Source organism: Copadichromis virginalis, linkage group LG11 (genome assembly GCF_057382275.1).
Source record: "Copadichromis virginalis isolate Kocher_CV1m ecotype Utaka linkage group LG11, C_Virginalis_male_GT1.1, whole genome shotgun sequence".
Classification (NCBI taxonomy): Eukaryota; Metazoa; Chordata; class Actinopteri; order Cichliformes; family Cichlidae; genus Copadichromis; species Copadichromis virginalis.
This window is the reverse complement of record NC_140628.1, coordinates 40,668,796-40,688,183: the sequence shown is the minus strand read 5'-3', so window position 1 is coordinate 40,688,183 and position 19,388 is coordinate 40,668,796. Positions and strand designations below refer to the sequence as shown.

General features: G+C 46.6%; 1 protein-coding gene across 1 annotated transcript in view; it reads left to right on the top strand.

Annotated features, from left to right (window-relative positions):
* The window catches only part of arhgef2b (rho/rac guanine nucleotide exchange factor (GEF) 2b), a 37,064-nt gene extending 18,414 nt beyond the window's left edge, over nucleotides 1-18,650 (top strand). Inside the window, exons 2-21 of the mRNA XM_085472579.1 lie at nucleotides 2,628-2,790; nucleotides 5,933-6,000; nucleotides 7,566-7,629; nucleotides 7,719-7,851; nucleotides 8,787-8,890; nucleotides 8,984-9,121; nucleotides 9,456-9,706; nucleotides 10,486-10,611; nucleotides 10,761-10,878; nucleotides 10,958-11,206; nucleotides 11,285-11,364; nucleotides 11,462-11,634; nucleotides 12,158-12,438; nucleotides 14,585-14,662; nucleotides 14,760-14,815; nucleotides 15,443-15,484; nucleotides 16,129-16,179; nucleotides 16,284-16,577; nucleotides 16,825-16,981; nucleotides 17,068-18,650. Of these exons, the coding sequence (XP_085328705.1) occupies nucleotides 2,628-2,790; nucleotides 5,933-6,000; nucleotides 7,566-7,629; nucleotides 7,719-7,851; nucleotides 8,787-8,890; nucleotides 8,984-9,121; nucleotides 9,456-9,706; nucleotides 10,486-10,611; nucleotides 10,761-10,878; nucleotides 10,958-11,206; nucleotides 11,285-11,364; nucleotides 11,462-11,634; nucleotides 12,158-12,438; nucleotides 14,585-14,662; nucleotides 14,760-14,815; nucleotides 15,443-15,484; nucleotides 16,129-16,179; nucleotides 16,284-16,577; nucleotides 16,825-16,981; nucleotides 17,068-17,102 (2,661 nt within the window). The 3' untranslated portion in view covers nucleotides 17,103-18,650. The remainder of the gene's footprint in view (nucleotides 1-2,627; nucleotides 2,791-5,932; nucleotides 6,001-7,565; nucleotides 7,630-7,718; nucleotides 7,852-8,786; nucleotides 8,891-8,983; nucleotides 9,122-9,455; nucleotides 9,707-10,485; nucleotides 10,612-10,760; nucleotides 10,879-10,957; nucleotides 11,207-11,284; nucleotides 11,365-11,461; nucleotides 11,635-12,157; nucleotides 12,439-14,584; nucleotides 14,663-14,759; nucleotides 14,816-15,442; nucleotides 15,485-16,128; nucleotides 16,180-16,283; nucleotides 16,578-16,824; nucleotides 16,982-17,067) is intronic.
* Nucleotides 18,651-19,388: the final 738 nt, after the last annotated feature.

The following is a 19,388-nucleotide window of genomic DNA, read 5'->3' as shown; positions in this document are numbered from 1 at the left end:
CAATGTGACTGTTTTTAACAAAAACAGTGAAACTTAAGTTAGACTTGTGTTTGTAAATGAAGCGCCCCATGTTGTGTAGCTTTCTGGATTTTATATTTATTGGGCTACATATTTATTTATTCTACAGGCTATACAGTACATAAGATCAAAACTCATATGTAACTAGTGTGTAATTATGTGGGCTACAGACAATAATTAAGTTATAGACTATATTTATATGAAAAACTTGCATACTTACTGCATTTGAATCATTTAACCATATGTAACCACCTGCATGAGTGTTTGAAAAAAAAAAGGCTTTGATTTTGCCACCCCATTTGATTTCTTTGCCACCTTAAGAAAATTTCTCTAGATCCGCCCCTGGCGCTGACGTCATTCGCGGTGCGCACACTGTCCGGTCTCGTGGTGTTTGCTGTGTCAAATCTAGCGTAGAATACGTTTAGATCCTCACACAGAGAGGCCGTGGTCTGCGGTGTGCTGGTTTCCCTCTAAAGTCTGTGATTGTGTTTAGTCCCTGCCACATACTCCGAGGGTTGTCAAACTGTTGCTCCACCCTGTCCCTGTACTCACGTTTGGCTGCTTTGATCGTCTTCCGGAGTTGGTAATGTGCGTGTTTGTAGTCCGATGTGTTCGCGGAGGCATAGGCAGTGCTCCGTGCCGCCAGTGCCGCGCGAACATCTCCGTTAATCCAGGGTTTTTGATTTGGGAAGGATTTAACTGTTCTGGATGGGACGACATCTTCCACGCATTTCCTGATAAATCCACAGACTGAGTCTGTGTTCTCGTCGATGTCTTTAGCAGCCACGTGAAACATTTCCCAGTCCGCGTGATCAAAACAGTCCCGCAGCGCAGACTCCGATTGGTCCGACTAACTGTGCACCGCCCTTATGGTTGGAGCTTCCTGTTTCAGCTTCTGCCTGTAGACGGGCAGGAGCAGGATGGAGCGGTGATCTGATTGGCCGAATGGGGCGTGGGGGAGGGCTTTGTACGCATCCCGGGAAAGAGGTGCAGCAGTGGTGAAGTAGCCGGTCTCCACGAGTGTTGAAGTGGATGTGTTGGTGGCGTTTTGGTGAAACTTTCTTCAGGTTTCCCTTATTAAAGTCTCCGGCTGTGATAAACGCTGCCTCTGGGTGTGCGGTTTCCTCGCTGCTGATCGCGCTGTACAGTTCCCTGAGTGCTCGGTCAGTGTCGGCTTGTGGGGGAATGTAAACAGCCGTAATAATCACTGCTGTAAATTCCCTCGGTAGCCAGAATGGCCGGCACTTAATCATCAGGTACTCCAGGTCCGGTGAGCAGAAGGATTTGACCGGGTGCACGTTCGCATAATCACACCAGCTGTTGTTGATCATGAAACACACACCACCGCCTCTGCTTTTCCCAGTAAGATCCTGTGACCTGTCCGCGCGGTGCACAGAGAACCCCGGTAGTTGTATTGCGGAGTCCGGTACCTTGTCCGATAGCCAGGTTTCTGTGAGGCAGATCACGCAGCAGTCCTGCATCTCTCGCTGGAATGAGATCCGTGCCCGAAGCTCGCACAGCTTGTTCTCCAGAGACTGCACATTAGCCAGTAATAAACTGGGTAACGGTGGTCTGTTAGTGCGCCGTCTCAGTCGAACCAGAACGCCAGGTCTTCTCCCTCTGCGTCGGCGTTTGCGGCCTTCAGGGACAGAGAACAAAGGCGTCTCAGGTGAGATGAATGGGGGGTCTGCAAACGGAGCGTCCGTGTTGCAAAATTTGAACTCCGGAAAGTGATGAGAAAGTCCGTCTTTTATGTCCAGTAAGGTTTGTCGGTCGTACACAAGGAGACACGTGCTAGTCGTGAAAAAATAAAGGAAAAGTAAAATTAAACACAAAAAACAGCTGTTGCTTGGGGGAGCTCGCGACGAGGCTGCAGCAAAACACCCTGCAGCTGTTTCACATTTTCTTGCAAAAGCTCGAGAGGTGGTTGTGTTTTGTGACGTGTCGGGTTTCAACCTGCAGCATCCAATAATCTAGACTCAATAATGATGTTCAGCTGCAGCTGTGTGAAGAGGAAAAGCAGAAGTGTTTCGTTGTTGGTGGATTTCACACCCATGTGTACTTCTGTGTTTGTGATGACATCATCCCCCCACCCCCCACGGTCCTCACACACTTCCCCTTCCTGCCCCTCCCAGGGCAGAAAGCAGAAAGCAGAAGTTCAGCTTTTGGGAACATGAAACATGTTTCTGATGAATCGTCACTTTTAGTGTTTTCAGTTTAAACTCTGCTCCCTCTGCTGTTACCGATGGATCGACTGATCAGGTCTGAGTCTGTGACTTTGGAGCAGTTTAGTGAAGATGTCTCTGAAACTTGACGGTGGTTTCGGTTACAGATGTGACTCATTTAAGCCTCACGCTGCCTTCACGTCTGTATTGATAGCTGATTAATCACTCTGGCTGACAACCGCGTGTGATTCCCACGCGTGGTGGGCCTCCAAGTATTTGATTGACTCATTTCAGAGTGGAGCCACTGATACTCAGCCCTGCACTCTGATTGGCTGGTGAAACAGTCTGTCTGCAGCCAATCAGAAGTCGTGGGTTTGAATCCGCTGGCTGTTCTCAGCAGGTGCTCCGGTCCCCTCATACAGCTCTGTCTCATCTGTTTCTCAGAATAAGGAGAAGGAGCGCCTGAAAGAGAGGGAGAAGGAAGCGAGAGAGAGGGAGGTGCGCTCCAGTAATGGCCACCTGTTTACCTCACTGACAGTGTCCTCCACCACCCTCTGCTCCTCCTGCAACAGGAGCATCACGGCCAAAGAGGCGCTCAGCTGCCCAGGTAAGCACACCTAGGGATGGGTATTGATAATATTTTCACGATTCGATTCCATTTTCGATTCTGTTTATCGATTCTTTTTAAAAAGGAGAACACTAAGGTCGATTAGCTCAGAACTTTGTTTTATATCTTCTCTTTGAACAAGGTAGAAATTTAGGAGTAACATGGCCTTACAAACCCAGCAGTGAGATCTTAAGAGATCCAGCCTGCGGCTCTTCAATGGGGTGTCACAGGGTCCCCAGGAAAAAACATTGTAAATGTAAAATAATAGAATAAATATTCTTCTGTAGCAATAACAAAGTGTAACATAAATTATTCTGTAGCAATTACACAACAGTAATGTCCCTGCCTACAATTAAACACATTCACTTACTGAAAATCATCTGCTGTGGCAAACGGGTGCAAGCCTTTGACCACAAACTGAGTCACTGCTCGGTGACGTTCGTCTATCCTGCCTGAAAGGAGACGCTACCGGTAGACTGCAGCGAGAACTGCCAGCATCTGAGCCAGACTCTGTCTCTCTCATCATGGTCACTAAATGCACAGTAATGGCAGGTTTGTAATAAGGCAGATCGCGCTAACATAATATGTTAGTTGATTATTTACCTGCCGCATTAACGGGAGAGGACGTGCAAACGTTACCGCTGCTGCTGGGTTGAGATTCACGAGTCCGGAGCGGAATTAAAAACACGACGTTCATTTAAGGTCATCGCGTGTTTTGTGAGCAAATGCTTTTGCATATTTGTAGTGTTTCCTCCCTTCAATGAAATCTCTACTTTGCAAGTATTGCAAGTTGCCCTGTTGTCATCCGTTCTCGTAAAGTGTAACCAAACTTTTGAGCGTTTGAGCCGCCGTGTTTCCTGCCAGGTAAATGATGCTCCGCAACGTGGTGACGTCATTCGGGGCGACTGGAATCGATAAGGGAATCGTTTGCAAAAATGGCAAACGATTCCAAGGAACTGAAACAGTGGGAACCGGTTCTCAACAAGAACCGGGTTTTGATACCCATCCCTAAGCACAACTGTACAGAGGGAGGGTTTACAGTTCATTTACACACAGGAAACTTTATTTATACAGTCGATTTACAGATTGATCAAACTTGTGTGTGTGTGGGGGGGGGGGGCTTGTCTGCTGTGTGTATGACAGACGGTGTGTTAATCCTCCTCACAATGAACAGATGTACCTCCGGATTAACACACACAGAGTCAGCTGAGATCAGTGTAACACAGTAAAATCTCCTTGTTGAACACAACAGATTGGTCATGTGACCACATGTAGACCTCAGGAGCGGGTGAAAGAAGACTCACCCCTCTTCCCGCCCCATCCCCCCAAGCCCCTCACCCAGTGTGTATGTGTGTGTGTGTCAGCCTACACACCTTGTTGTCCTGCACTCTGATTGGCTGCTGCAGATGCACCCTGAGAAGTGGGTCAAGGGGACTATGTCTACGTGTGTGTGTGTGTGTGTGTGTGTGTGTGTGTGTGTGTGTGTACACAGACTTCAAGTCAAGTGGCTTTATTGTCATTCCAACCATGTACAGTGGTACAGTACACAGTGAAAGGAGAAAGCGTTCCTCCAAGACCACAGTGCTACAAATGACAGCCAATCAACACGAGACAACATAAAGTGAAATATGTCAAAACTGCAAAAAAACAAAACAACGACAGCGCAACACCAGACAGAACAGAACGATACAGACAGACAAATCTTTGGGTAGAGCAGGGGTGTCCAACTCCAGGCCTCGAGGGCCGATGTCCTGCAGATTTGGCTAAATTACCTCCTCAACACGTTTTAAAGTTCTCCAGAGGACTGGTAATGAACTGATCGTTTGATTCAGGTGTGTTGACCCAGGGGGAGATCTAAAACCTGCAGGACACTGGCCCTCGAGGCCTGGAGTTGGACACCCCTGGTGTAGAGCAACTCGAAGACTGAAGAAAGTTTACAAAAAGAAACTTACACACCCAGAACACAGAGTATTTTTAACTGTGTGTGTGTTGTGGTTTACTGGCGACATCTTCTGTGGAAAAAGTGAGGTCAGCACAGTGAACAAATGTGTGTCTTTAGCATGTAAGTGGTCTCTTTCTTGCCTGGTTTCTGCAGGTTCCAGTACCACTGTGGTAGTTGGGTTTCTCTCTCTCGCTTCTCTTTTTTATTTATACAGCATCAAATCACAACAGTTGCCTGAGGTGCTTTATATTGTAAGGTAAACCCTACTATAATACAGAGAAAACCCAACAATCATATGACCCCCTGTAAGCAAGCGCTTGGGTGACAGTGGGAAGGAAAAAATTCCTTTTAACAGGAAAAAACCTCCAGCAGAACCAGGCTCAGGGAGGGGCGGGGCATCTGAATCTTAAAAAAGTTGTAGAGTTTCTGTTGGACTTCACAGAGTCCGGCAGCACAACAGATTCTGTTCTGTAAACTTCAGACTGTAAGAAGCTCGTTTACAGACTGTTTCCTGCTGGATTAATTGAAGGCTTTGCAGGGAGTTCCTGATAATAGTGCTGATAATAATAATCCAGCCTAGAAGTAATAAATGCATGAACTAGTTTTTCAGCGTCTGTTCATTGTTTCAAATTTCAGAGATATACATTTTCATTGTATACCAAAGAAAATGTATGCTGTGTCTTCTAATGATGCTGCCTAAGGGAAGCATGTATAATGTAAACAGAATTGGTCCTAGCACTGAACCCTGTGGAACTCCATAATTAACCTCAGTGTGTGAAGAGGACTCTCCATTTACATGCACAAACTGGAGTCTATTAGATAGATATGATACAAACCACTGCAGCACAGTACCTGTAATACCTACAGCATGTTCTAATCGCTCTAATAGGATATTATGGTCGACAGTATCGAACGCTGCACTGAGGTCTAGCAGGACAAGCACAGAGATGAGTCCACTGTCAGAGGCCATAAGAAGATCATTTGTAACCTTCACTAAAGCTGTTTCTGTGCTGTGATGAGCTCTGAAACCTGACTGAAACTCTTCAAATAAACCTCTGCAGATGATCTGTTAGCTGTTTGACAACTACTCTTTCAAGGATGTTTGATATAAAGGAAGGTTGGAGATTGGCCTATAATTAGCTAAGACAGCTGGGTCACCCCATTTACACCCGTGTCTCTCTTTACCTGTGTGTCTCATAGCATGTAATGTCACCATCCACAATCGCTGCAGAGACAGTCTGGCGAGCTGTGCTAAGATGAAGCAGAAGGTAAGAGCAGTCTCTCTCTCTCTTCTTACCTGTCTGTCTGCACACACCTGTCCCAGTCCTGGTAGGCTACAGTCACACTGGGGAAAACAATGGTTCGCTCTTGGTTTACATCTTACATCAGAAAGCTTTGCTATCAGGGTCTTTCTAAAAAAAAGGTTACATTAACTTCAATTCAATTCAATGTTATTTACACAGCGCCAAACCACAATAGTCACCTCAAGGTGCTTTATATTGTAACGTAGACCCCACAATAATACATACAGAGAAAAGCCCAACAATCATATGACCCCCTATGAGCAGCACTTTGGCGACAGTGGGAAGGAAAAACTCCCTTTTAACAGGAAGAAATCTCTGGCAGAACCAGGCTCAGGGAGGGGCGGGGCCATCTGCTGCGACCGGTTTGGGTGAGAGAAGGAAGACAGGATAAAGACACGCTGTGGGAGAGAGACAGAGATCAACACATACATGTTAATCTCTGTGGCTTTGCAGCGGATGGTGCAGCCGCTGTGATAGGTGTCACACCACTGAGTGAAAAAAATCAGCCCTAACCTGACCGTCATTCAGTGCACCGTTCACAGTTAGAACAATGATGTGGTAAAACATATTACTTTCACATATTTATTAACTCTGAAAATCTGAAAGTCTACTGTTGAATTCAGTGAATGGAGCAAGATGCCTCCGTTCTTGCACAGAGGAAAGATGTGTGGGGAAAAAAGGGAATTGATGCACTGCAGTAAAAATAAATGGCATCAAAGCATACTTTTTTCTTTGGGACATCCTGTAGTGGAATATTTACTAATTCTTTCTTTAAGCTGACAGCATTTTGTGCTGTTGCATATAATGAAGTTGTGTGACAGCTGGTGAAAAATAGCACAGATGAGGCATTCACCTGCACTGAGGATAGTAAAAGAAAGAAAATGAATGATGCTCTGTGTGCACACTACTGAGAAATGTTGTGTAATTTTTATTGTGCACTGATCTTTGTGTAGAAGTTTGACTAAAACACTGAACTGATCGCTGGAAAAAGGAAAACAGGATATTTCCATGTGTGCGTCCTGTCTCAGGATTCTCCTTGCTCAGTTCAAGTCGTCTCTTTGAGTAAGCTTGCAATATTATTGTGGAGCAGGAATATGTGGGGCTTGACTCTGAGCGCGCCAGGAGTGAGTAAAGATCAACAGAGCCAAAGGCTCAGGGCTCCGCCCCCTCATTCTAACTGTTAAGCAGCTAATCAAGTTAGCTTGGAGAAGCTGAGGGAGCTCAAAGTAGTTTCTCACAGGAAGAAAGCAAGAATGAGTCAGCAGGGGTTGGTCGGCCGTGTTAGAACGAGGGGGTGGAGCCCTGAGCACGGCTCGCCAGGTCTGTCATGGACAGACATGGTGTCATTGGAGATTCTGTAGTTGGTCACACCAAGGCGATTCCCATAGTGAAACACAGAGCGAAGTTATAAAAAGAACTGCCACAAACGTCGGTGACCCGGGTTTTTGGAGCAGCTGTGTTGCTCATGAACGCAGGCTTTCTCTCTCTTTTTGGTCGCTCCAAGGTTGACCTGTGTTTCTCTCTGACAGCAACAGAAGCTGGCGTTAGCGAGAAATAGTTCAGCTCTGCAGAACGTCGCCATGAGAAGCAAAAGTGAGTCCTGTCACCTAAAAACATCTCCTTTTCCTCTTCTTTTGCTGTTGTTTGTCACAATGATGACTTTTTCTTCTTCTCTGCTTCAGCGCCTATGATGAAGGAGCGACCGAGCTCAGCCATCTATCCTTCTGACAGCCTTCGTCAGTCGCTGCTCGGCTCCAGACGTGTTCGATCTGGCCTCTCGCTCGCCAAAAGTGTCTCCACAAATAACATCGCAGGGTGAGGCTGAGCACGGAGCTAATTGGCTGCTGGCTGTTGTGGTTGAGCAGGAGCATCAGAAACAGGAAAAGCAAATGTACAGACTAAATTGATTATGGGTGTTCCTAATAAACTGACCACTTTGTGTGGAAAGACTGGAAATCGGAAACATTCAGCTGAGCTAAAATATAAACCTCCAGGTCACAGACGAGGCTCCGGTTTGCTCGGCTCCGACATCGCCATCTTGTGGTTCTTGTGGTTGCAGGAAGCAGCTGCTGGGAGGGTTAGAGATATGGCCGCAGAGCGAAAGAAGTAAAATTCATTATATGCAAGAATAAATTCACGCAGAGTTCATTAAGAATAAAACATAAAAAAATTAATCCAGATGCTGACATCATCAAACCGCCACCCATCACAAAGTGAGGTCTTGATGCGTGCTCAGTCATCCAGGTGAGTAAATCCCATAAAGTCGATTCTGTTCATCTGGATGTTTTCAGTGGGAGAAACGTTTCGTCACTCATCCAGGTGACTTCTTCAGTCTCAGCTGACTGCAGGTTTCCAGCCTCATAAACAGGACATTTGCTCAGTGACTGAAACCAGCCCACAGAAACGTTTCTCCCGCTGAAAACGTCCAGATGAACAGAATCAATTTGTGGGGAAGGTGAAGCAAGCTTTTAAATCGCATCCAGTGAAACTAGTTCAGTGTTCTGTGGGGCAAAAGTAAAACACTGAAGCTCTCTATCTTTAAACTAATGTACTCTACTGTACTCGATTACTGTAATCGAGTATTGCAGCTTCAGTGACTTGAAAAAGTTTTCGATATGACGAGCTTCAACACACTCAGACATTCAGACATTTATTAATTGCCACGGCAGTCAACAGCTGACATGCTCACCTGCTTCTCTGCATCTTCACACCATCAGAGCATCATAAGTCACCTTTCTGTCTGTCCTCAGTGTGACCGAGGACTCTGCAGGTCTCAAGAGGATCCTGTCTCAGTCCACAGAGTCTCTGAACTTCAGGAGCAGGACTCTGTCCATGGAGTCTCTTACTGATGACGGTCTGTTAGTCACTTTTATTGATTACTATCAGATCTTAATTCTGTGAGCAGGTGGCGCTGTAACCTGATGGGATTCATTCTTTCTGTGTGCAGCTGAGTGGAGCCCTCTGCTGGACGAGCTGCAGAAGGAGGGCAGCTGCGTGCAGGTCGACAGCTGGAGCCTCGCTGTGGAGCCCAACTTCCTGCAAACACTTCACAAAGACCTGATCAAGCAGCAGGACGTCATCTACGGTACAGCAACAGTCACCAAACACACACACACAACATGTGGACTCGTTACACCTGCGGGAGATTTAAACTTGGAGCTCATACAGCTTCCAGATGTGTGGGAATTTTTGCCCGTTTGTTCAGGAGAGCTTTTGTCAGGTCTGGCACTTGGCGTCTCTGTTTTAGTTCCTCCCAAAGGTGTTTGACGTGTCAGTGCTCTGTGTGGGCGGGGTCGGGTTTTCCTACAGTCCCAACGAAGTAGCCAATTCTAAAACCTTAACTAAAGCGTGGTCTACAGCTGTGCGTGTGCTCGCCACAGCTGGAGAAGAAACGTGACCGAGCTCTCTCTTTGCCTCAGAGCTGATCCAGACCGAGTTTCACCACGTCCGCACGCTGAGGATCATGGAGGGCGTGTACCGGCGGGGGATGCTGGAGGAGGTGATGCTGGAGGCGGGGGTGGTCCACACCATCTTCCCGTGTCTGGACCAACTGCTGGAGCTTCACTCCCACTTCCTGTCAGAGCTGTTGAACAGGAGGAAGGCGGGTCTGGTGGAGGGCAGCTCCACCAACTTCACGGTGCGCAAGCTGGGAGACCTGCTGGTCCGACAGGTACGACGACTCCACCTCTTGCACCCGCACCTTGCTGCTAACAGGGCTTCTAAGGCTACGTTCCCACTGCAGGCGAAAGCGCATCAAATCCACCATATCCGATCATGGTATGGCAGTTTGAACAGCACAAATCCGACATTTTCAAATGCGACCTTTTGTATGTGGTACTGAATCCGATACATATCTGATGTTTTAGAAAGTGACTGCTGTTTGATGGTCATGTCGCATTAAATTAGTCTTTTACGTCACTGACAAAAGACAGATCCCAATTATCAGCGCTGGAGAAGACAAACGACTCCGTGTCCATATATACATCTGCACGGAGGTAGCAGCCACTGCTCCAAACAAGGCCATTGTTAAAGCACGGGCTCTCTGTTTTCTCAGTGTCCTTCTTTCTCTAATTAATTTGTCAAAATTCTGTCGGTTACAACTGTGCAGAAATTGGTAGACTGCTGCAACAACACCTACCGTGAACAGAGCGCATTGTGTGTGACGTCTTCTTTTGCACATGCAGGCCGCTTTGAGACGTTCACACTAGAGCACGTTTGCTGTCACATTTTATTTGTAGTGTGAACAAAAAACAGACAAAAAAATGGATGGATTTATTTAATAAAACCCGAGGCTTGTTTGCCCGGAACTGAACGTCACGTTTGTCAACATAAACCAACCACTTGGCACTGATTTTAAAATGGCATTCACCAGACGGTCGCTACAAAGACACGCCAAAGACCTGAGTTTATCCACCGAACCTACACGTGTGTGTGTGTGTGTGTGTGCAGTTCTCAGGGCAGACTGCTGATGACTGGAAGAAAGTTTATTCAGAGTTCTGCAGTCGACATCCGAAAGCTGTGAAACTCTACAAGGAAGTTTTGGCTCGCGACCGGAGACTGCAGCAGTTCATCAGGGTGAGGCGCTCACCTGTGGCTTCAGGCTGATCCTGGAACCGTCATGGTCATTGTGTTTTGATTTACGCTGCTGCAAGCTGGTTCGGCCCGGGGCCGGCTGGTGTTTCTGATGCTGACTTCCTGTCTCCATCCTTTCCCACAATGCTCAGCGTGTGACTCGCGGTCCTCTGCTGCGGCGTCACGGCGTCCAGGAGTGCATCCTGTTGGTGACGCAGCGGATCACAAAGTACCCCGTCCTCATCCAGCGAATCCTGGACAACACTAAAGGTAATCTGTGACTTTTGACCTTTAGGATTCTCTGATGACCTTTGACTTATGACTGTGATGAATCCATAACCTCCTGCAGGCTGCGAAGAGGAGGCACAGGCTCTGAGCCGCGCACTGGGCCTCCTGAAGGAGCTGATCAGCTCTGTGGACAAAGAGGTCCTGGAGCTTGACCGGAGCAGGAGGCTGCAGGAGATCCATGCCCGCCTGGACCCGCGTGCCCAGGCAGAGGTCCGGGGAGGAGGTGTGTTCAGAGGTGGAGAGCTGCTGAGGAGGAGGCTCCTGCACGAGGGGACACTCCTCTGCAAGGTCCAGGGTACCAGGATGAAAGGTAGTGGGCTTTATCACCTGCTGTGGTGCAACATGCGTGTGGGCAGAGCTTGCAAGTCACGACTGTGTTTGTCTCCAGATGTGCAGGTGCTGCTGATGTCAGACATCTTGGTTTTCCTCCAGGAGAAAGACCAGAAGTTCACCTTTGTTGTGTCACTGGTGAGTCATGCCTGATAACATTCGAAAGCCCCCTGACCTTCTTCAGCTCTGTTCAAGGTTTCCTGTTTGCTCACCTGTCTGCTCACCTGCGTTTCAGGACAAGTCTCCAGTGGTCTCATTGACTAATCTGATTGTCAGAGACATAGCCAATCAGGAGAGAGGGATGTACCTGATCAGTGACTCCACCCCCCCGGAGATGTATGAGCTGCACGTCTCATCGAAAGAAGACAGGAAGACTTGGATGAGCCGCATCCAGCAGGCCGCCACCAGGTGAGCAAGACACACGTGTGTGTCCTGAGGAAACGAAGTGCTCTGGCTGTGCGTCATTTCCTGCCCCGATGACGACAGTTATCACAATACAGAGCGCCTGTAAATTCAGTGAATATAATACAGTCATATTCCTGCAGTCGAGTGTCTCGACCAGTGCACGGCATCGTGTATTTGTGGGAGTTTTGATGTCCGGTTTTCTCTTTAGTATATGACGTGCTGCAGGAATCAGAATCACAACTATCAAATGAAATGATGTATTTAAGAGCAACAGGCTGAACCAGTTAAATAATACAAACATAAGAAATCGCTCTAATACTCACAAACGGCTCAATTATAAATATCCATAATATTACAGAGGCCAAATATATATAATTGATATTTAACCTGTGAAACTGGTATTTGTATTTGTTACCTTCTGCGCCTCTACTTAGTTTTGGTGACCTTAGTTACTGTGGTAACTACTGCAAACTGTAGTTACTGTAGTTACTGTGTACTTTAGTTACTGATGAATTCTTTTCTGCAGCTGTCCGTGCAGAGACGACTTTCCTCTCATTGAGACAGAAGACAAAGCGTTGCTGCGCAGACTCAGAGCTGACATCCAGCAGAAGGACAGGGAGGTGCTGGAGCTCTTACAGGAGCGCGTCACTCTGTTTTCTGATCTGGTGGAGGCGTCTGGAAGAGGAAAGGCAGAAGAAGAAGGAGACATGGAGGTCAGGATCTCCTCCTCCTGCAGGAACCTTTTTAGAGCTGACACTCCTCAGGCACCTCAGGCCGAGCCACTCCTCCTCGCTGCCATCGGTGAAGGTGAGGAGGTGCTAATGCTTCTTAGGTCCAGAACGATGGACTAAGACTTTAACAGATCATGTGACCTTTGGTGGAGATTAGGGTGTAACGCGGTAAAGGACCAGGGCGCCTAACTGCAGCTTCATAGATAATGAGCTAATCAGGCTACGGAGCCTGAGTGTGTGAATAAAACACAGGAAACAGAAATAGAGCTCAAAAGTATACAGAAAATAAATATATGCATATATATCACGAACAGAAATAATGGTAATAACACAAAACAGCTTATTAGGTCCCAAAAGGAGGTGGGACGAGGTTTAGTCCAGTGTGAGATCAGTTTTGTTCCATTGACCTGTGATAGGACAGCACGGTGGCACGGTGGTCAGCACTGTTGCCGCACAGCAAGAAGGTCCTGAGTTCAATTCCCCCATCAGGCCGGTTCCTTCTGTGTTGAGTTTGCATGTTCTCCCCGTGTTTGCGTGGGTTCCCTCCGGGTACTCCGGCTTCCGTCCAAACGTGCAGTTAGTGGGGATAGGTCAATTGGTTAATCTAAATTGCCCATAGGCATCAATGATGTTGAGTTGCATTTTTCCTCATCCTGAAAAATGCCACAACCATGACCCCTACTAAATCTATTTCTAAACTATACAAAGCTCTCTCTAGTGCCAGCAAGGATAACACTTTATACACTAAGGATAAATGGGAAAGGGAATCAGGAATTGGTATTTCTGTGGGGGAGTGGGAAAATGTTTGGTACTGCCAGTGGTCCACGTCCAGTTCTATGAGCTGGAAGGAGCATGGCTGGAAGAATATTATTAGGTGCTTCAAGACTCCATATCAGGAGAGATACAAAGGGGCTCGACTGTTGCTAACCATTTTCATGTTTTTTGGGACTGTCCCAAGTTAAAAAACTGTTGGATAGGTGTTCAGGTCTCCTTAAGTGCAGTCTTTAACGTTCAAATACCTTTAGATTTCAAGGTTTTATACATGAGTTTGGTCCCCTTTCTGGAACGTAGGAGTGAGATTAAGTTGGTGCAATTACTCTTGGTGGCGAGTAAAAAAACAATTACTAGAAGATGGTTCAGCCCAGCCCAGCCTACCCTGGATGACTGGTTTGGGATCATTTTAGAGATATTTAGGATGGAAAAACTTACATATCTGTTAAGAAAGCAAAAAGCCAAATTCTACCACATTTGGAGCAATTGGATCCAATTCATCACCCCCACGAGGGCTGACTTCACTTGATCTCACTATTACTTGGTTGGTTTTTGTTTTATTTATTTATTTATTTATTACATTTACTTCTATTACTATTGCTTGTTTATTTACTTATTTGTTCACCATGATTGCAGCATGGGCACCCCCCCAGTTTGTGTTTATAGTTCCATGTAATGTGTTCTATATATCTCCTTCGGGAGAGCATGCGAGCAACTCTCCTAGTAATAGCTAGTTAACCTCCACCGGTTAATATGCACCCGCTGATCACTTCATCATTTGCTCTCCTGGACTTAATCTAAAACCTGGAAGGACTTTGTTCCCATGTTATTCATATACTGCTGTGCAGACGGTTTTTCTTCTCCAATCCAAATCCAAATATAATTAAAAAATAAATTGCCCATAGGTCTGAATGTGGGAGTGAATGTGAGAGCAAATGGTTGTCTGTCCCTGTGTGTCGGCCCTGCGACAGACTGGCGACCTGTCCAGGGTCTACCCCGCCTCTCGCCCTAAAACAGCTGGGATAGGCTCCAGTGCCCCCCTCGACCCTGTAAAGGATAAACGGAAGCGAATGGATGGATGGATGACCTGTGTGTATCAACAGTTCAATTTAGTCCATAGGAGCAGGGGACATGCAGCTGATTGACCCGGAACTTATACAGGGTTCATTCCCGCCACAATAAAGGGATTTGCGGAAGTGGGGTCAGATGTTGCCGTGGTTACATGGATGTAGCTCACCTGGTTCGATGTTTAAAATTGATATTTATGGGATGAAGCCATCACACCTCAGGTCTTTGTGCCACACATAAACATCTGGGAACAAAGAAGAACTGAGCATTAAAGGAAACGTTCTCCGAGACAGCCTCCACCCCGAGCAGCTTCCAGCGCTAACAGAGACTCGGTCCAGGCTGCCGGTTGCTCACCATCAGGCTCACCATATTTTCTGTTTCAGTCGACAGACTGACGGAGCTGCTGTCAGATGCCAGCATCCAGAAATCTTCCATAACCAACGGCAACCAGGAGATCAGCGGTGAGTCACCTGTCGCCTGTTTGTGCTCCGCCCCTTCGTGTCGTGATGCAGAAATCATCTTTCTGTTGCTGTTTGATAACCTGTCTCTTTCTCTCAGATGGTGACTCTGGTTCTCTGAACGGCTCTTTTGACTTGAACGACAAGTCCTCAAAGGTAACGCTCACCTTTCACCTTCTGCTCAGGTGTGTGTCTTAAAGAAGTGAAACTTTCAACCCTTCATATTTCTTCTGACAGCTAAAATGTTTGAATGCTCAGAGGTTCCATGGAAGTTATTTACAGTCTTTAACCAATCAGTGAGCAATTGGTCATATGATCCCAATGTCACAGCAGGGTTTTGGTGGATTTTGTTTCCATGGAAACTGGAGCAGAAATGAAGATACAGGTGACAGTAAAAAACAAGTAAATGTTGAAGAATGTTTTTCTGAGGGGCTCGTTTACGTCTCACTGCACAGACGAGCGGGTGGAGCTACTTCTTCACTTACATGGTCGACGTTCCGCAACATTTCCCTTATTTATAACATCATCGTATGCAGCTGGTACAACAGAGGCTCCACCTGATTGGTCCGCAAGTTTCAGGTGGTTCGTGAAGCTGAACCTGCATCTGCACAATGCAAACCTTCAGTTGTGTTTAAATGTTTGTCTGCTGAACCACAGTTCTTCAAATAAATCCTCTTTATATAAACTGTATGTTTTCATATGTCTGAGTGAACCTTCAGAATAAGAGAAGGTCTGTGGCAGCTTGTCTCCACGTCTCTCAGTTTCAGCTCTTTTCTCTTTCAGGATGGAAATGGTAACCAGCTGCAGGAGCGAACCCTGAACGAGGTAACACCTACTTCCTCTTTTCTGAGTAACCTCTTGATACCAAGAAGTCAAAGACCTAAGCCCCTTCTCCATCAGTACCTACTGGGATCGCCTTGCCACAGTTCGCTGGTTTTCGGGGTTGGCACCACATACTGCAATAGTACCTGCTCGGCCCGGGTTCCAAGGGACCCGGGCAGGTACTAAAATGTGATGTCAGTTTGCGTGACACCGATTGGCTGGTCAGTGGCGTCATTCAAAGAGTCACGAAAGCAACTCGTTCACAAAAATCAAAACAGACATTTTTGAAACCCGACAACGAGGAAAAAGGCTGCAAAAACCGACACAAGGTGCACGAGTCTGACGAAAAGCCACAGACCCAGCAGCAGCTATACTGCTGGCTCCACGTCCACCTTTGTTGTAGTCGTCGCATATTAATCACGGGACACTCGGACATGTCGGTATGATGACGAACACGCACATTAGGTGTAACTGGACTGTAATAAAAGCAAGTCGATCTGAGTAGGTGCCAAAAGGGCTTAGATTCGCTTTGAAGATCGACATGTTTCTGTCTGTGTTGGGATGCAGCTCATGCACCGTTTCATACATTTTGATGTACAAAGTTTCTGCCTGTGCAGTTCTAACATCTTCAGCTGTCCTCTCTGCAGGACGTCCATCAGCGCTTGATCGGTCTGAGCACACAGCTTCACGCCCTGCAGGTCTGAAACTTATTTCTAGTATTGTTTGTTTATACATCCTGCAATTAACCCAAATAAATGTATAAATAGTGATTCATTCAGTATTTATGTTATCAATGTTGCAGGCTGCTGTGATTCGTCAGGACTCAATGCTAGCGCTCTTGGTCAGTGCAGGCTCCACCCCCTCCACCACCCCTGGCTCTGCCCCTGGCCCCCGCCTCAGCCGGTCACTGTCACGTGACACAGGGTTGGAAGCCAGCGGGGAGGCGGTGCTGCTGCGGCGGCAGGTGGAGCTGCTACAGGAAGAAGTGACACGCCTCCGTCTGCGAGAGGAGGACCAAAACTGGGAGGGAGTGGAGCCAGGCACCAGAAGGAGGAGCAAAAATGGAGAGAAGAGTGATGTTATGAAAGGAGAACAGGTGAGTTGGGTTCACTTGTTCACCTACTGGGCAGGGATAGCTCAGTAGGTAGAGTGGTGGCCCCATGATCGGAAGGTCGGGGGTTCAACTCCCCGGGCGCTGCATTGGTGGCTGCCCACTGCTTCACTGGGTGAATGGGTTAAATGCAGAGGAACTATTTCCCTATGGGGACTAACACGCACACATTACATTACTAAAGCGCGATGAGTCGACAAAACTGAAATAAATCCGAGTTGTCTGTTGGCAGGTTAACAAGAGACGTAGCAGTCGGGAACTGGAGCTTCGCCCCCTCGCCCCACTAGCCACCGAGGATCCAGTCGACCAATTAGATGGCGTCCAAGAAGGAAATGAAGAGGAAGAGGAGGAAGTGATGAAGATCTCTCCTCGCTCTGACAGCCCCAGAGGTTAGTACCACTGATCAACAATCAATATGGAAAGCCCATGGCATTATGATGGTCTCCATGGTAACCTATTACCTCTGACCCCTCAGACCTGCAGGACATCCCAGAGGAGAGCGAGAGTTAACGCCCCACCTACAGCTCAGGGACCTCTGCTGTTGTCACTGCGATGCCACAGACACACATCGGACTCTTATTGTTAAAGGCCCTGGATATAATGCCATTGCCTGTTTTACAGTTTTTAGACCAAATCAGACTTTTGTTCTTGGAACATTTTCTAAAACTTGGAGCCAAAAGGGTAAGGGCGAGGTTAAATTGGCAACTTATTTTCCGCTTCAAACAAACTGGGTCATGTGATTAGATCACTGGTTTGATCTGTGCCCTTGATGTTTTTTGTTTCTTTGTTTCTTTGTTGTTTGTAAATGGGACCAGAGCATGCGTATCTGGAGCTGGACCTGGATCTGGATCTGGTCTGATCCAGATATTTTTCACAGTTTGTTTTAAGCAGACAGATTTTTATTTATTCTTTGAATCTGAGACACACCACACTACATTACCCAGAATGCCTTTGGACCAGCAGCCATCTCATATTTAAAGTTTTGATTTTAATGGTGTCTGATTTACAGAAACCATTACCAGTATGTAAGCATTGAAAGGACTGGGATTATGGGGAGGGATTGGAGGTTGGTGTGGTCAGATGTGGGTTTTGGGGGTCGGGACTCACGTAGTGCTGGATTGTAGGTCAGGTGTGTTTTTAAGGAGCACAGAGCTCCTTCTATTAGCATGTTAGCATGGCTGTGTCTCTTATACTTGTGTAGGACATTGGTTGAATTGACCAATCAGCTTGTTTCTTTTGATGCATGGAGGTGATGATGTCAGCTCCTCGTGTCGTCCGGTGATGATGATGATGGAACAGTGTTTGACATAGAAAATTGTTCATTTACAAAAAAGAACAACAGACGCCGGTGATGATGTAATCATGCGATCATATTGGGGTGGACTACAGCAAGTTTAACAAGTCTGCGATCAGTCAAAGAGGCCATGCCCCTAATAATGCAACTCTAATCAGTTCAGACAGGAGAGTGTTATCTATAGAGACCAGTTTGTGAATCAGGCTGTAAGCATGTTTATTTTAACATGTAAGGGTTTTGGGACTGACTCGCTGCTGCCTCTGCTGGACAGTAGAGGAACTGTAGTTTGGCGCTGATAAAGCAGAAAGCGTTACCGAAGAATGCGGGTATCCTCTGTCCTGATCATGTGTGATTGATCATCTCTGATCAGGTGTTTTATGGACAGTAGTCCCACCCCCTGTGAGTTCACATGATGTTCTATAGGTTTTGGAAACACAAAAAAATGAATTTGTAACATCAGGACCTGAATGTGATTTTGAAGTTTTTGAATAACTGATTGTGTTCAGGTTTAACGCTGGGAAGTTTCTACAGTGTGATTCATCACTGTTTTGTTATGTTTTTTTTATCTGAAGCTTTGGGATCCAAAACATTTCTGTTTATGCAAAAAAGCTCGCCAGGATGCACGCCTCACATCCAGATGTGCCGCTGTAACATTTCTTTTGAGTGTATTTTAACTGTAGTAACAATGGACTGAAGTAATTGTATTGATCTCTGATGAGTGTAGGTGATTCCTGCTGTACTCTTTATAAATCTAATCAGCTGCTCTTCGAGTATTTGTCTTTACTTTTAGCTTCAGATGAAACATGACTTTCAGATTTTGATTACTGATGCAGAAATGAATGAATTGATAAACTAAGCACACAGTGACACAAACTTCATTTGGAAAATTTATTTCCTGAAACTAAAAATAAACAAAGATGGCTGACATTCAATTCAATTCAGTTTTATTTATATAGTGTCAAATTACAACAACAGTCGCCTCAAGTGTCACGGGTGCAGGAGAAAGAGGACCCCAAAATGCGGCGCTCTGGCCAAAAAGTGTGCGTTTCCAAAGGTAGTGCCAAAAAACAGTGAAAGGTGCTAATCCAAAGGTGCTCCTCCTTAATCCCCAAGTGCAGCTTCGTCCGTGCAATTCCGTGTCTGAATGGTGCTTCCTGATTCTCCTCTCCGTGCCAATCTCCTGGGAGAGGTTGAAACCAAACACACAATCAGCGGGCTTCAAAACCAACAATCCACTTTCACCTAAAGTAACTAACGCTACCGGCTTGGAGTAAGCATTTGACGTTGACTGTCATCGTGCATCTTCCTTAAAGATGGAGGCTTAGTCCATCGTGGGCGATCGTGGCTCAAAGAGTTGGCAGTTCGTCTTGTAACCGGAAGGTTGCCGGTTCGAGCCCCGGCTCGGACAGTCTCGGTCGTTGTGTCCTTGGGCAAGACACTTCACCTACCGCCTACTGGTGATGGCCAGAGGGGCCGATGGCGCGATATGGCAGCCTCGCTTC